The 15,553-nt window shown below is 39.2% G+C and overlaps 1 protein-coding gene across 3 annotated transcripts in view; it reads left to right on the forward strand.

Annotated features, from left to right (window-relative positions):
• The window catches only part of MED13L (mediator complex subunit 13L), a 164,263-nt gene that overhangs the window by 138,019 nt on the left and 10,691 nt on the right, over positions 1-15,553 (forward strand). For all 3 annotated transcript variants that reach the window (XR_001558545.2, XM_015878154.2, XM_015878156.2), the window contains 10 exons: positions 207-386; positions 1,797-2,020; positions 2,905-3,097; positions 4,949-5,393; positions 6,967-7,186; positions 9,023-9,211; positions 11,681-11,904; positions 12,386-12,528; positions 13,155-13,313; positions 14,367-14,543. Coding sequence is in view for 2 of the 3 variants with exons in the window: in XM_015878154.2 (XP_015733640.1) it covers positions 207-386; positions 1,797-2,020; positions 2,905-3,097; positions 4,949-5,393; positions 6,967-7,186; positions 9,023-9,211; positions 11,681-11,904; positions 12,386-12,528; positions 13,155-13,313; positions 14,367-14,543 (2,154 nt within the window). In the remaining variant the exon portion in view is untranslated. The remainder of the gene's footprint in view (positions 1-206; positions 387-1,796; positions 2,021-2,904; positions 3,098-4,948; positions 5,394-6,966; positions 7,187-9,022; positions 9,212-11,680; positions 11,905-12,385; positions 12,529-13,154; positions 13,314-14,366; positions 14,544-15,553) is intronic.

Below are 15,553 nucleotides of genomic sequence, written 5' to 3' on the forward strand. Positions count from 1 at the left end.
CATTGAAAGGTATGTGAAAGGTCTAATACGACAGGTTTATTTCAGTGAAGGCTTCATAAAGCACCGCACTGAATTCGGTTAAGCTAATTAGAGTTATTCAGCTTTTATGGGCACTATGAGGAGCAGTACAACAGAACAATATATATATATATTAATAAATTCCTTTTCCTTGCTGGAAATGATGGGAGCTCCATTGTCTTTTGCAGTATTGGACATCAGCATGCTCTCCTCCCAGGATGTGGTGCGTATGCTGCTGTCACTGCAGCCCTTTCTCCAGGATGCCATCCAGAAGAAGCGAACAGGAAGGACCTGGGAAAACATCCAGCATGTGCAGGGACCACTCACATGGCAGCAGTTCCATAAGATGGCAGGGCGAGGAACCTATGGTATGTATATTGTGTGATATGCTTAACAGTTAAAATGAAAGTATAGTTTTCTAGAAATGTATGCACTCTTTGTTCTGGAAAAAAACGTGATAATCAGGCTATTTGGATAGATTTTCATGGTCTTAAATGACATCTGCAATACGCTACTTGAATACTGCAATGGAGGTTTTATCCTTCAAGACAATAAATATTTACATCATGCAGGCTGCTGGGTAAAGATCAAGCTGAGTCTGTGTTTTGGCTTGCACTGTATATACATAACACAGAGAGAGGAAGCTGTTAAAATTGTACCAAATAATAAAGGAAGGGGAGGTTCCTGAGCCAATGCTCAAACCCTCCTAACTAAAACTGCACGGAGTTATCCTCATTCTGAGGTTTCCTATTTACTAAGATAATTCAGTTAAAGTGTTTCCAAGTTGCAATTCTTTCTTCTCAAAAATACGTTTTACAAAATGGGTTTTGTATGTGCACGTTCAGATGATGACGACTGACCTTTAGATGGTTATTTCTTGCTTGAGGCTTATTTCAGTTTTAACTGATGCAGTCTTGCTTAGGTGGTTTGTTTTCTCACTGTTCCGTAGTACCTTATGTTCCCTCTGCTGGTGTTTGATTTATTGCAACTTCCCTTCGAGGCTAGGACAATCTTGTGTAACTGCAGTTCCTGTCTTAAAGCTGTTTTGTTTCATGAGAAGTATTTCTAATTAGTAATTTCTAATCTAATGTTTTATCCAGCATTTGTAAATTTAAGAGTTAGTTTGGATCTGCCAGCTGTTACCAGAGTATGAAACTAGAATTGCTATGTAAGTAGCAGAGCCTTTGATGCAGATTCAGCAATTTTTATTGAATGTCGATTTTCTAATAAAGTTGGATTATACTCTGCAGAAACTATCAGCTTATTTTTGTTTGGATTTTTTCAGTAGTGTTTTTTCTAATGAGCAGTGACTGGAAGATACCATGCTGAACTTGGTGGTAGTCCTCTGAGCTGTGACAGCAAGTGCCTCAGTATGGAGAGGAGCAGAAAACAATTGTTTGAATTAGGATAACTTTGCTCACTACTGTCTGCCCTGGGAATAATTTTTTTGCTAACCATTTTATTCAGTAATTTTGCACCACCAGCTGGAGGCTGCTCCATAAAATCAGATTTTATTGTGTTCATGTTACTGCTTCTGGTTGAATAGGTGCTGGTGAGGTGTGGTTATGGTTATGACAAAGTGAAAACTCTTCTAAGTGAGCAAGATTGACTCAGGAGGGGCAGTATGTATTTTTACAGTATGGTATAAAATATAGCAAGGATTTAGTGATTTCTAGTATTTCAGTAAAAGAGCCAACCTCCTATTACATCATAGAACCCACTGTAGTTAAGCTAGTTATTTTAACACCATCTTCTCTTTCTCTCTTTTTGTTCCTAAGGCTCCGAGGAATCTCCTGAGCCTCTTCCAATCCCAACTTTACTGGTGGGATATGACAAGGACTTCCTGACAATCTCTCCATTCTCCTTGCCATTCTGGGAGAGGCTGTTGCTAGATCCATACGGGGGCCATCGGGATGTCGCCTACATTGTGGTGTGTCCAGAAAATGAGGCCTTGCTCGATGGAGCCAAAACTTTCTTCAGGGACTTGAGTGCTGTATATGAGGTTGGGAATTAAAACATTGCTCTGTTATTTCTTATTTATGCATCATTTCTGCTTTTCTGAATGTTCTTTGCAAAATATCCACAGTTTATTTGTTATTATTCAAACAGTTATTTGTATACAGATTTATTTTCTTTGAGGACTTTCTGCACTTCCAGCGTCAAGAAGAGTGCCTAATTGAGTTATACTGTTAGGGTTTTGATTTCGTTATGAGAAGCAAATTTAATCCTGTAATACAGCCATATGCAGTAATAGTTGGTGTTTCAGTAGTATCAACAGAATATTTTTTCATAGCTTGTCTGGATAAGCAAAAGCTGCATAAGACGTTCATCAAACATCATTGAGATGAACAAACTATAAAGAGCTAAAACCACTGTTTAATACAGGATGCTGGAATATCAGTTCAGCAATAGCACAATTCTAATAGCTTGTTATAATCAGCAGAAAAATATTTTTTATTTAATGTAGAAGTGTGCACTGAATTAATCTCATGTGCTTTACTGGCCTCTGTACCATTGCAGTGAATGGGATGGGGAGCATGGCTTGGGAAGATGCCTTCTTTGATTGAAATTTTCAGAGGGTGCAGTACCAGTACTAATACCGTTGCAACCTAGCACACTGAGACCCAACCAAACCTAGAGAGTAAGGGGTAGATAAAAGAAGTTGTGTTCTTTTTCTTTGTTTAATCATGGTCATTGTGTACTTTTAAATTACAGGATTGCTTTGTAACCTTCAGTTCAACCTTATGTTGAATTATCTTTGGGTTTTATGCTTAATAGGAAGTCACCATAAGTGTGCTGCTCATATAGAGCATAGGCTACAAACCACTCTGCGTAACTCCTTTGGGTGCTCAGCATCTACTTACAAGTGTTTCTTCTTTCCACCAGATGTGTAGGCTTGGCCAGCACAAACCGATCTGCAAAGTGCTACGCGATGGGATTATGCGGGTGGGAAAGACTGTGGCACAAAAGCTGACGGATGAGCTGGTGAGCGAATGGTTTAACCAGCCCTGGGGCACTGAGGAGTGCGACAATCATTCCAGACTCAAACTTTATGCGCAAGTTTGCCGGCATCACCTAGGTAAGTGTGCCAGGTGCTAGCAAGGCTCTTCTGGTTGGCTGTAGGTAGGAGAGGGTATTTGCAACGGTTGGAAGTAGGGGAATTTCTCTTAAGATATGGATTAAGATCTGCTTAGAAATAGCGTATGATCATGTTATATCTTTTCTTAACCGCTTCCTGGTTAAATTCGCCTGTTCAGAAAGTTTGCTCTTTCTTATCAGTCTGGTAGCCATGCCAAAGATTCAAAAGCAAATTATTACCTTTTCTAGAAGTCAGTTTGGTGTAAGACATCATGTGTCAAATACGTTCCACACACGACTGCATTGATCTCAGTTATATGCTATTCATATGGGATATATCACCGTAGAGGCATGTGCATGGTGTCTTCAAACATAAGATTTATTTAATTAAAGATGAGTTCACTAAAACTGCGAAAGAAGAAGAATTTAATGCTGGTGGGGTAAAAAAAAGAAAAAAAAAGAGCAACAGTATCTTTGATGAGTGAGATAATTTGAAAAAGTTTGTGGGAAGGCATTGTCTCCTCATGTGGGCTTATTTCCGTCCCAAAACATACTGGTACATTCTAAAAGACTAGAAAAGGAGGTGTTTTCTGGCTACCTGCTCTGGTTGTGTTTCGTAACAATATCAGATGTGCTTGTTGGATGATGGATTGTAGAGTGAAAGAGTGTAGAAGTTTGCTGGGCTATCAAAAAACAGGTCCTGGTTGAGAAGTCTCTGGCCTCATCTGAGATCTGCATTGCTCCCAGGTTTTGTCTCGTTTCATTCCAGAAGGAGTGTAACATGTATGGCATACCTGACTGAGAAATAAGATCTGAGCCTGAGACAGGGACCCATCTGAAGTGTCACTGGCAATACTTCTGCTGAGACAGTGCTGGTTAGCAAGATAGGCAGTGATCACAGAGAACCAGTCACATACATCTAAACTTGAACTGAGGTGCACAAACCACTTTTGTTTTAAAAAAACGAGGAATTGTGAATGGTTTCTTGAACAGCTCTTACTCCCTTCATTCTGGGAAAGGACTGGCTATGATTAAGTCTGCTTACTGAGAACACTGGTGACCTATTGTTGGGGAAAGGAAGTTTGTGAAAGCATACAGAGATGAGAATTATTTGCTCAGTTCCACAGACTGCTGAATGCCTCATCCCATCCTTTGAGGAAAGTTTGGCAGAGCATAATAGTGCTTGTTTATTTTGAATGATAAATATTATCAATATATTATATAAATATAATATTATAAATATTATTATTGAATGATAAATATATATGAATAACCAAGTTTTTACATCCATTCTGCTTTTAGTTTTATTTTACCACAAAACTGAGAGGGAGAAGTTATTCCTTAACATAAGGACTCTAGGTTTACATGTAGAAATATATAGCACATGCATGGCATTTGAAAGTGATTGCTGTGATATCTTTTTCTGATGCTCAGGAGCAGAAATAACTACATTAGGATTTGATGCTATTGTAGCTCAAGTACAAAGGCCTTTTAGATTTTCAGTCCGACAAAGATAACCTATAGTAGATGGCAGAGCCAAACACCAAGTAGGGGTGTTATCCTAACATAGTCAAACCAGAGGTAATAACATGTCAGTACTGACTTTGATCCACAAAGCTCTGCAGAGTCAGTCCTGTTTCTACAGCCATCTGATTCACATCAGTTGAACTGAAACACTGAAGAGTGGACTCCAAGCTTAATATTTATAATGGAGATTATATTCACTTAGCTTTTGTACATTCTTTGAATACTCTAAAGGCATAGAAAAAAAATGTATGACTTTATGGTTAATCCAGCTCACTTTTATCTAAGACTGTCATTAATCTCCTTTCCTTTTTATATGTCATTTCAGCACCTTATTTAGCCACTCTGCAGCTTGACAGCAGCCTGTTGCTACCACCGAAGTACCAAACCCCAGCGCCAGCAAGCCAGACGCAGACAATACCTGGGAGCACTGGACCTGTACCCTCAAACTCATCATGTCTTTCCACTTCTGGGGCACCACCAACAGGCAGTTCTTTTAACTCCACACCCAACGGTGGGACCACTAGCCTTCCTGCAGGAGGTAGTTCATCCTCTGGATCCTCTGTGCCACAGCTGTCAGCATCTTCTGCAACACCCGGCGTTAACCAGATGAGCACTACCCCTACTCCAGGGTTTAGTGGAAACATTGGTTCAGGGCAGAACACCAGCACTGGGGGAAATGCGGCAGATCGCTCACAAGGAAGCACAGGTCCTGGAGGAGACACAGATGCAGGTCAAAACCTATCACAACAGCAACAAGAAGGACAGGAAGGGTAAGTGCTCAAATTACTCAAAATACAAATAAAACCAATCTTTTCCTGCTTTCATACAGCTCATCATCTTTTTCTAAGTCATTGAAATGGAAAGAGCCTTGGATGTGTGCAGTACCACTGTCCAGATGTAAATGAAACAGGGTCTTTTTTAATTCATTTCTAGTCATAGCATCATAGAATCTTTAAGGTTGGAAGGGACTTCTAGTCCAGCTCCCCTGAACTGAACAGTGACACCTACAGATCGATCCAGTGCTCGGAGCCCTGTCCAGCCTGACCTTGGGTGTTTGCAGGAACAGGGCATCCCCCATCTCTCTGGGCAGCCTGTGCCAGTGTCTTACCACACTCGCTGCAAAAGGCTCTTTCCTTATACCCAACCTAAATCTACCTTCATTGCTGATGAGAGAAGTTGGAAAAAATAACTTCCCTATTTCATTATAAGAAATTAAGCTTGAGTCAACTACATGAACATGGTTCTGTTTGAGATGGCCACCTGGACTGAGTTTGCACTTCAAGAAAAACACAAGGTGTCTTAAGTTCAGTGCCCATATCTACTGGCTCCATCTCACTACTGTCTGGTTCTGCAGGGTATCTCATATGGCACCTTACACCTCTTAGGTGGGCAACTCTATTGTGCCTATAATATTAACAGAAACAAAATAAGATCCATGGTGTTGGTTTTTTTTCCTAAATATCTTGTATTGCAAGTGCTTTTTGTGCAGATACATTGTGAGGTATGAAAGAAGGGTTGTATTACTGTTACTTGAAAATAAAGACCTTATTGTAGTCATCCATCAAACATAAAATTAGGAAAATGTTTTAAATGTCTTATGTAAGTGACTTCCTGAACGAACATGTTTTTCATTACTCCTGTAATAATGCATATTACTAATAGTTATGATGTATGTTGTGGAGTTCCTGTATCTTAAGTGAAAAGCCCACATCCTGTACTGGTTTGGGTTATTCTTAAGACATCTGTTCGCTGCATCTATGCAAAATACCTCTATCAATTGCAGTGGGGTTTCTGACAAAGTGAGTCTGAGCTGCTTTTATCACTTACAGATGTTGAGCCTCCCCGTCACGGTTGAGGCATGGAGGAGTATTTTACAAAGTTAAAAACATTCAGTTGCTCCCTCCATTACCAAGGGAACCTTTTCTGTAACTAATCAGAGTCACTTCAGTCTCCATGAATATTACTTTGGTTCTCAATTCCTTCTCTTGCAAAAGAAAACCCCAAGCAACTCCAAAACTGAGCAAGCACAAACATAAGAAAATTCGTGGACTTAATATTTAGTCACCTTTTCCATATTCCTCAGGCCTAAACTATACTAATTGCGTTAAATGATTTTTGTATTAGAATTCATGGTGTCTTGAGTGCATAATTTCTAATGAGTGCTTTGAATGAAGTGTCTGGGGGTAAAAGTCATCCTTCCTCAGTTACCATTGTTTTTAGTTTTGCTTCTGAACACAAGACTCATTTACTACACCCCTGCTTTGACCTCATATTCTTTTACTCCAAAAGCCATACTTAACAACTCTAATTTACATTTGAATTTAACAACATGCATATCTCTAGTGTTACAGAGAGGGAGAGAATAGGGATTCCCACTGAACCAGAGTCTGCGGACAGCAATGCCTATCCTCCAGCAGTTGTCATCTACATGGTGGATCCTTTTACCTACACTGCAGATGAGGAATCAGCCTCAACCAACTTTTGGCTGTTGAGTTTGATGAGATGCTACACAGAAATGCTGGATAACTTGCCTGAGAATATGAGGAATTCTTTCATTCTCCAGGTAATTCTACCTCGTTCTGCACCTTTGTATGTGGGAGCCATTATATCACAGCATATTTTTATTGTTGTACTGAAAGAGACAAAATGCAAGATAATATATCAAATCTCAGAAATAGTTTCAAATTACATAGTTAGAAGCACAAAACTTGCACTTGTTTTGATGATGAGATTAATTTAGAGCAGACACCATATCCTTCAACAAGTGTGTTGCATGGTTCTAGCAATCAAACACATTAGATGCTTTTTGAAGAGGGATGTCTGTCATTTAACTTGCAACTTGAGTAGCCATCACCAAGGGAAAAAAGTTCATTTTCTCCTTCAATTTCTTTGCATGTTAAATTGTTTGCTCTTTATATTCTCTCTGAATTATACTGTTTAATCCAAAAGAGGTATGTGCAACCAGACATTTAATGCATAATTTAACTGTAGTATTGTTATTATCTGCTTCTTAAAAATAATTTACCGTGTAACTTGGCGTATAATAATAATTACTTACTATGGAATTACTGAAGAATTGAATTTGTGTAGTCAGAAACAGAGCTTGGCCTATTGCCCAGACTGGCTACATTTTGCCATGCCTCTTCTTTCACGGCTGGCAGTTCAGCCTAAATAACTGCAGAGGAGAATGAAAAGCCAGAAATTATGAGCTGTGCATGCATGTGTGCAGCACATGCAAGAAGCAGCACGTGAAGAATTTTTGAGTGCCTTATTCACTTATGCTCAACTTACCTTAAAAATATTTCATTTTAACTAAAGGATGAATCAGGAGCTATTGTAGCATCTCAGGTTGAGCATAATATTGAGCAAATATGTGTCATTTTTTTATGATTGATGGAAAACTGTCACCAAAACACTTTGTGTGTAGAGGATGAACTGAATATCAGTCCCAATTGCAAATTGTGGCAGTCTTTTGGCAATTTAATGGATACAGAGATGAAGATGCTAAAAATACTGCTAATTTTTGACACTGCGATATCTGAAAAAGCAAAAACATATAAACTGCGTTCTGAAGTTGTATTTTAGTCTGTGTAGGACAACTGATGAATGTGCTTACAGACTTCTGAGACGTGCTGTTTGTTGCCTGGGCACTTACTACTTGTTTCTCAGAACATGTGGCGTTTTACAAATCTGAAGTCAAAACAGTGTCAAAACAGGCAATTTTCACTGAGGGACGTAATCTCAGCCCAATATTCTCACAGCTGTATGTGCTACATACTTGGATCGCTCCACAAGTGATGCCTCCTACTTATTTCCATGGAAACTATGGAAGATGCAAAGAGCACAATAATACTATTTGATAGAGCACATTCTCAGCTACAGAACACTCTTTTTCAACACAGTTAATGCCTCTAGTTCTGCATTTTCACCTGCAGTGAACAAAAGCTGAATGCTCTTTCAAAATATACCAAAACAAATTACTTGTACATATGTATTACAATTCACAGTGTTGGAAAAGCCCAGCTACTGAAAGGCTCTCAAACCACAGAAAACCTTGTAATTTAAGTTCTGCTCTCTACAGTAGTAAGAATGATACTGTAGTGCCAATTCACATATGAACAGCAAATGAATCTTGGGTTTTAGCTAAAATTTCACAACCTTAAAATATATCACCATAATGGAATCAGCACTTCTGTATAGTGGAATATAGATAGTAACTGGTGCCATCATTCATGCAAAATATGGCATCCCTGGTGGGAAACAACAGGCACAATAATGAAAATAATTGAATACAACAGGCCATGGGCTGATGGATGCGTGAGTCTGGGTGGGGTCGGTATTAATGAACAGCTCTTTGAAGACGTTTAATCATGTTTTATTGTTTATATGAATTACATAGATTGTGCCTTGCCAGTACATGCTGCAGACAATGAAGGATGAACAGGTTTTCTACATTCAGCACTTGAAGTCTTTGGCATTTTCAGTGTACTGCCAATGCAGGAGGCCATTGCCCACACAGATTCACATCAAGTCTCTCACAGGCTTTGGGCCAGCTGCCAGCATCGAGATGACCCTCAAAAATCCAGAGGTCAGTATTAGTGTCAAGAAATAAAAGCTTGCTAATAAATTGTAACTACTTGTCTCAATAAGAAAATATTCTTTCAAAGGGAAAAGGTAAGATAATAAATAGAAACTAATAAGAAATATTCCAGGCTACTTGCTTTTAAAAAATGTCAAGTTTAAGGTTTTGAATTAAAGTAAAAGGTTGATTTTACACTTTGAATGAAGAAAGAAGAAATATATGTTCTTTGGGATTCAGAGATGTTTTGTAGCTTTTGTATGTGTTAAGACCTACAAGAAAGTATTTATGTCTGTCATTTGTATATGTATGCATATATATGAAATAATTTGCTGTGCATGATTATGTGTATTACACTAATTCTCTGAGGTAATGGAGAAATCCCCCTACTTCAGTGGGCTTATCTTTCATCTGCTTTTTTAAACTGTAAATATTCAAGCGCTGATTCTGAAATATCCGGGATTTCAGAAGGATAATAACCCATCCTGCTTTCTGTGAATATTTCTCATTCTTCGAAAGATAACAATGACGAATCCATCTGATTTAATGAGCCAGCACAACACTTAAACACTTACCTTGGGGTCAAGATGTGCTTGTTAGGGTTTAAAAACCTAGTTTCAAAATAATCAGAAAAACAAAATATGAGTGTGTTTCATTACTGATATGAAACCAGAAGCAATCAATGGAGATGGCTGAAAGCAGTAGCACCCCAGGCATATCCTCTTTGCACTCTGACCTCATTCTTCCATCAAAAGGATGCCTGTTCCACACAATGTATTTAGCAGCAAGTTGCAATAGTCAGACATCAGCATAGCTGGGTGTAAGGGGAAGAGCAATAAACTTGCAAGACCCCTGCAAGTATCTTCCTCCATCTAATGAATGTAACTGTACTGTTGCCAAGGTGGTATACTTCTAGAAAATGACATAAGCAGAAATATGGTTCTTCACAGTGTGTCAAGGAAAACACTGCAACCTTTGTTTTTATGAGTTTGTTAACTTGTATTTTGCATTTCTGAAGAGACAGAAGTTAGAAGAATAGGAGGATAAATGTTTTCATGAGCATCTGTTTGCATTCAGCATCATTAGTGAGATGCCTCCTCTCCATACGCTTGCTCTCCGTCTGCACTGCAAACTCCCAAACTTTGCCTGAAAATTTAGGAAAATACCTTATTTCTAAATTGTTAATTATGTCTTGTCAGAGAGGCATTATAAAGCAAAGACAGGTTTGGGGCCTGGCATCTGGAAAGCAACTGTGCAGAAGATGACCTGGGGCCCTGTTGTTTAAGTTGAATGTAAGCCAGCAATGTGCCCTCACAGCAAAGTGAGCCAGCAGCACCCTGTGCTGCATTAGCAAGGGTGCTGGCAGCTGAGCCAGGGAGGTGGTTATTCCCCACTCCTCGGCACTGCTGAGACCACACCTGTAGTGCTGCGTCTGAAGCGAATCCAGCAAAGGGCCACAGAGATGATGAAAGGACTGGAGCATCTGACATCTGAAAAGAGGCCTAGAGAGCTGAAGTGGCAGCACGTACTGAAATACAGGAAATTCAGTTTAAATAAAAACTCTCAGCCATTGGTGATCCAACACTGGAAAAGGCTGCCCTGGCAGTTTGCCTGGCCAAAGTCCTGGGTAACATTATCTAATTGTCCCTACTTTGAGGAGGAGGTCCCTTCTAGTCTAAGCCTTCTGTGTTTGATGAAAAAAAGGAAAGATTTAATGATTTACTTCTATCAGACTCAGTAGGAGAACTGTACATGAAGTTACTTACAATGCTGATTTGCCTCCTCTTATCATTAAACATTATTAAATGGCCTTGATTTCTTACAGACTCCTACATGTTAGATTTCTGAGGGGCTAGTGGTAGCTTATTTCTTAAAGATAAGCAGTATAATGCATACAGAGGATCTGATTAATTAGTTCAGCTGTATCAAAGGCCAAAGTATTTCTGAAAGGAAACTGAGATAAAAAAGGCTTAGTGAATTTCAGACATCATGCCTACCGTTCCTGAAAGTATGATATACCTAATGCCCAGATAGAATGAAGTAATTTGAGCTCTGAATTTAATGTTTTTAAGTTCCCGATACTTTACGTCAGACCTCATCCATGCAGTTAGTATGTGAATGGATGAAAGTGAGAAGATGTCATTGATTTGAGCAAATAATATATAGAAGTACAGGTTTCAGGTCCTCCTTGTCTTGGAGATGGATAGCAGCTTGTGCAAAGACTGTTTCATTCCTTAGTTTCCCTATATATATAAAGGAATCCTCAGATAAGTTTTGAGTTACACCAGTTTTAACTAGCAGGAATTATTTGTCTACATCACCCCATTTTCCAGAATCTCTTTTGACTGTGAATGTCTTCAATCTGTCCATTGTTTCAAACTCATATTTTTCTGTACTTGCTGCCAATCTGTGTTGTATGTTTCTTGCGTGAAATAGTTATAGATATATCTGCTGATTATTATGTTGACTTTATTGCAGAGGCCCAGCCCGATTCAGCTATACTCACCTCCTTTCATACTGGCACCCATCAAGGACAAACAGACAGAGCTGGGAGAAACGTTTGGAGAGGCCAGTCAGAAATACAACGTGCTTTTTGTTGGCTACTGTTTGTCTCATGACCAGCGCTGGCTTCTGGCATCCTGCACGGATCTTCATGGTGAATTGCTGGAAACCTGCATAGTTAATATTGATTTACCAAACAGGTAGAAACCTTGATTTTTTTGCACTAAATCTAGGTCTGTAGTTGTCAGACCTCACTCTCATCCCTCACTGCATTTGTTACTTGCACATCCCATTCTGGTGTTATTTCATGTTGTTATCATGATAATGTTAGCAGTGATAATGTTTAAATTGGCATTTTATAGTCGTAAACTTAAAAACCAGAGAGGGCAAAAAACATTCTTGTATTACACTTGTTTCACAAATGCTACCTACAAATCTTACCTTTGAGAACAACTTGGATGTTATTCAGTGTATTGACACCTCTCACTACCATTGCAATGCCAGTACTGAAAGCAGACAGATACTTGTCTGCTTCATATGAGGAAGGTAAGCTAGGCACTCTAAAGAACTGTAAGAGCTTCTATAGATCTTAAGCAATTACATAATTGTGTAGAGTAGAAATATGAGTATTATCCTGGATTCTCTGTAACTTGTGTTTTTTTTTTCTCTGTTAATCTACAGGTCCAGGAGGAGCAAGTTGTCTGCACGTAAAATCGGTCTGCAGAAGCTGTGGGAATGGTGTATTGGTATTGTACAAATGACATCACTGCCTTGGAGAGTTGTCATAGGGCGGCTTGGTCGCCTTGGCCATGGGGAATTAAAAGGTGTGTGATGCCAGCACTGTCACTGTCAGTGGTTTTGGTTGTTTTGCAGAGCAGGATGATTTACAGAGTTGATCGGGAACCTTTAAAGCTGAGAAATTTAGATTAATAATCCCTTAACACTGCAAGGGGAGGAACTGCCTTGCTTCATTTCAGCAGTGATTTTTCTTACTAGTTTATGCATTTGGCAACTCCTCTTCCTTCTCTAATGGCTGTGGCCACTAGTCAGCTCTTGGCTGATTGGCCAAAAAATGGGATTCTGAGAAGGTGCTCTGCATCTTCACTCATCTCCTTAGCTCAAACGTTAGGAGAAATTAGATAAGAGTACATAGACATTTCATGAGTGAATGTCCTTTTATCATAAGAAATTAATGTGATGTGAATTCCTCTAGTTAGCTTATCGTAAGAGATTCTGTATTTCATAAGGTGGTAAAAAACTAGAAGAACAGTGCACAGTAAGTAACAGTTCAGTCTGAAAGCATAAAGAATTACTCTGGGGCAAGAAGCACCAATTAAATGCCCATGCAGTATGTGCAAGGAAGAAGGGATGTTGCCTGCCCTGTTAAGGGAATTTGTTATCCCTCATATTCTCCTCATTATCTGTTCTGTCTAAATTTGCTTTGTTTCAGACTGGAGTATCCTCCTTGGGGAATGTTCCCTGCAGACAATCAGCAAACAGCTGAAGGAGGTGTGCCGCATGTGCGGCATCTCATCAGCAGACTCTCCTTCAATCCTCAGTGCCTGCTTAGTTGCCATGGAGCCACAGGGGTCATTTGTTGTCATGCCAGGTGAATATTATCCAGCTGATTTAACTTCTCTTCTTTGGTCTTAGCATGTAAGAAGCATGTTGATTTTGGGAGTCTTTTGATCCCAACCAAGACTTTGCCCAGCACAGCTGAATGTGGTAGAAAATAAGCTGAGCCAGCAGAGTTCCCAACAATTTCAGGGAGGGTTGCATTGTCAGGTGCCTCAACTCCTAGGAGAAGAGATTACTTTGTGCCCCTGACAATCTGATGACCTTTTCTTTGAGGAGGTCATGTTTCCAAATCACCCAGTTCTCATCAGCTGAAATGTGGTGTTGTAGAAACCATTATGCAGGGAGGAATGCAGACGCTGTTACAGTCTATCATATGAAAGAGTTGGAGGCCAGGGAAGTGAGGGTAAGGGTAAATCTGCTGGACATTTCATATACTTAAGAATGTTTTTAGATAATTCTTTTGTAAGCATTGGTCTATAGGCTTCAATTGAAATGTTTTGAAGTTTGAGGCCTTTCCATGCTGCATTTTTCCCCTTTCCATGTTTTTTGTACTCCTTAAGCACATACTTTTTGTGTATATGTTGAGGTATCCTTACAAACTACCCCGGTTTTTAGTTTATATAGAAAAGTTTACTACATGGAACAGGAAGTAAATGAGCTTGAAAATTACCAAGTTGAATAACTTTCAAAACAGAAGTTCTGTAACGTGAGAAAGTAGGTGGCAAGTTGTTTCTCTTTCACTGCCAACCAAAGTGGGGTGTATTGCGTAATTTGGAGTTCTACAGATGTGTGTGTCCAAAATGAATTTGCCTTGATCGTTTAACAAACAAATCTTTGATTAAGGGGCAGCACAATTGAAAGGTGGGGTAGTGCATGGGAATTCACATAGTTAAATGTTATCTGTATGACTTGTGATCTTAATTTCAGGCTTTTCTGGTAATTTATTCTTTTTAAGATAAGAACCTTTAAACATTTTTATTAGCATGCAAATCAAGATTAGATGTTTAGAAATTTAATTGGACATTGAAAGCATATTTTGAAGATGATGCAAATTAGTGCCTCTGCCTTTGCTTCTTTCTGGAAGATGCTGTCACTATGGGATCAGTGTTTGGACGAAGTACTGCACTGAACCTCCAGTCATCTCAGCTGAATACCCCGCAGGATGCCTCCTGTACACACATCCTTGTTTTCCCAACCTCTGCTACTATCCAGGTAGCACCAGCAAATTACCCCAATGAGGATGGGTTCAGTCCAACTAATGGTAAGTCAGCATGTGTCTGGTGTCCTGTTCGGAACACAAGCAGAGGTGTTCCTGTTAGCAGTAAGAACTGAATGGACCTTTCTTCTCCAATGGACCCCATTCCACTCTGATGTAAAGAGAACAAACAATACCTGCTTTATAAAGAATAGTGCACTATGTTTTTATGAGCTTTGTGTTCAGAGAATCCTACTGATCCACTCTAAAAAGAGATATTGGTTAATCAGTACACAAAATGACACAGGCTACAAAATGCTTCCTCTTGTCATTGTGATTAACTCATGACTCAGTCAGGCCAAGCTGATCTATGGCAGGGGTGTGTGCTTCATGGTCTGTAGCATGGAAGGCTTGTGAGGAGGAAAGGCATTTGTTTTAGAGTTTTTATCTTCCTGTAAAAGTATGCAAAATAGACCAACCAAGCTGTGAGAGCTCTATTATTAGCAGTGTGGGTTTTTAAGCATATTTACCTCTATCTTTTGTATTTCCAAGGTTTAATACTTCATAATAAGTATTTTTCTAACTGTTTTGCCATAAATTTTTTAAAATAGTTGTAAAATAATTTAAACTACGTAGTCATTTTGAATAGAAACGTTCCATTGAGGTAAGTTACAGTATAGGGAGGTGGAAGGGCACACTATTTTTAATGAGAGTCTGCTTTGATCTTTTCCTCCTGGAATTTCAGTGGGCCTCACAGAAGGGAAGTTACCCCCTTAATACTTAAGCAGCTATCCTCTCAAGGCCCCAGAATCCTGACTGAATGCTGTGCTGAGGAATATTTAACCTGCATTAACCTGCCCTTTAGTGCTTCAGATGCTAATTAGAATCAGGTACAAGAACTGGCGTTTTCCAAAATGGTGTTAAATTTAATTTTCTTAACTCTGTTCTACTTAATGATTAAACTGCTTCCTATGCTATTAGCCATCTCATTTATGTTTTGGAGGCTAAGCAGAGCATGACATTAGTTCTGTTTTCTTCAGTGAGGCTGTAGGACAGAAGTTAATAAACTGAGTTAA

The sequence above is a fragment of the Coturnix japonica genome, chromosome 15 (assembly GCF_001577835.2).
Source record: "Coturnix japonica isolate 7356 chromosome 15, Coturnix japonica 2.1, whole genome shotgun sequence".
Taxonomy (NCBI): domain Eukaryota; kingdom Metazoa; phylum Chordata; class Aves; order Galliformes; family Phasianidae; genus Coturnix; species Coturnix japonica.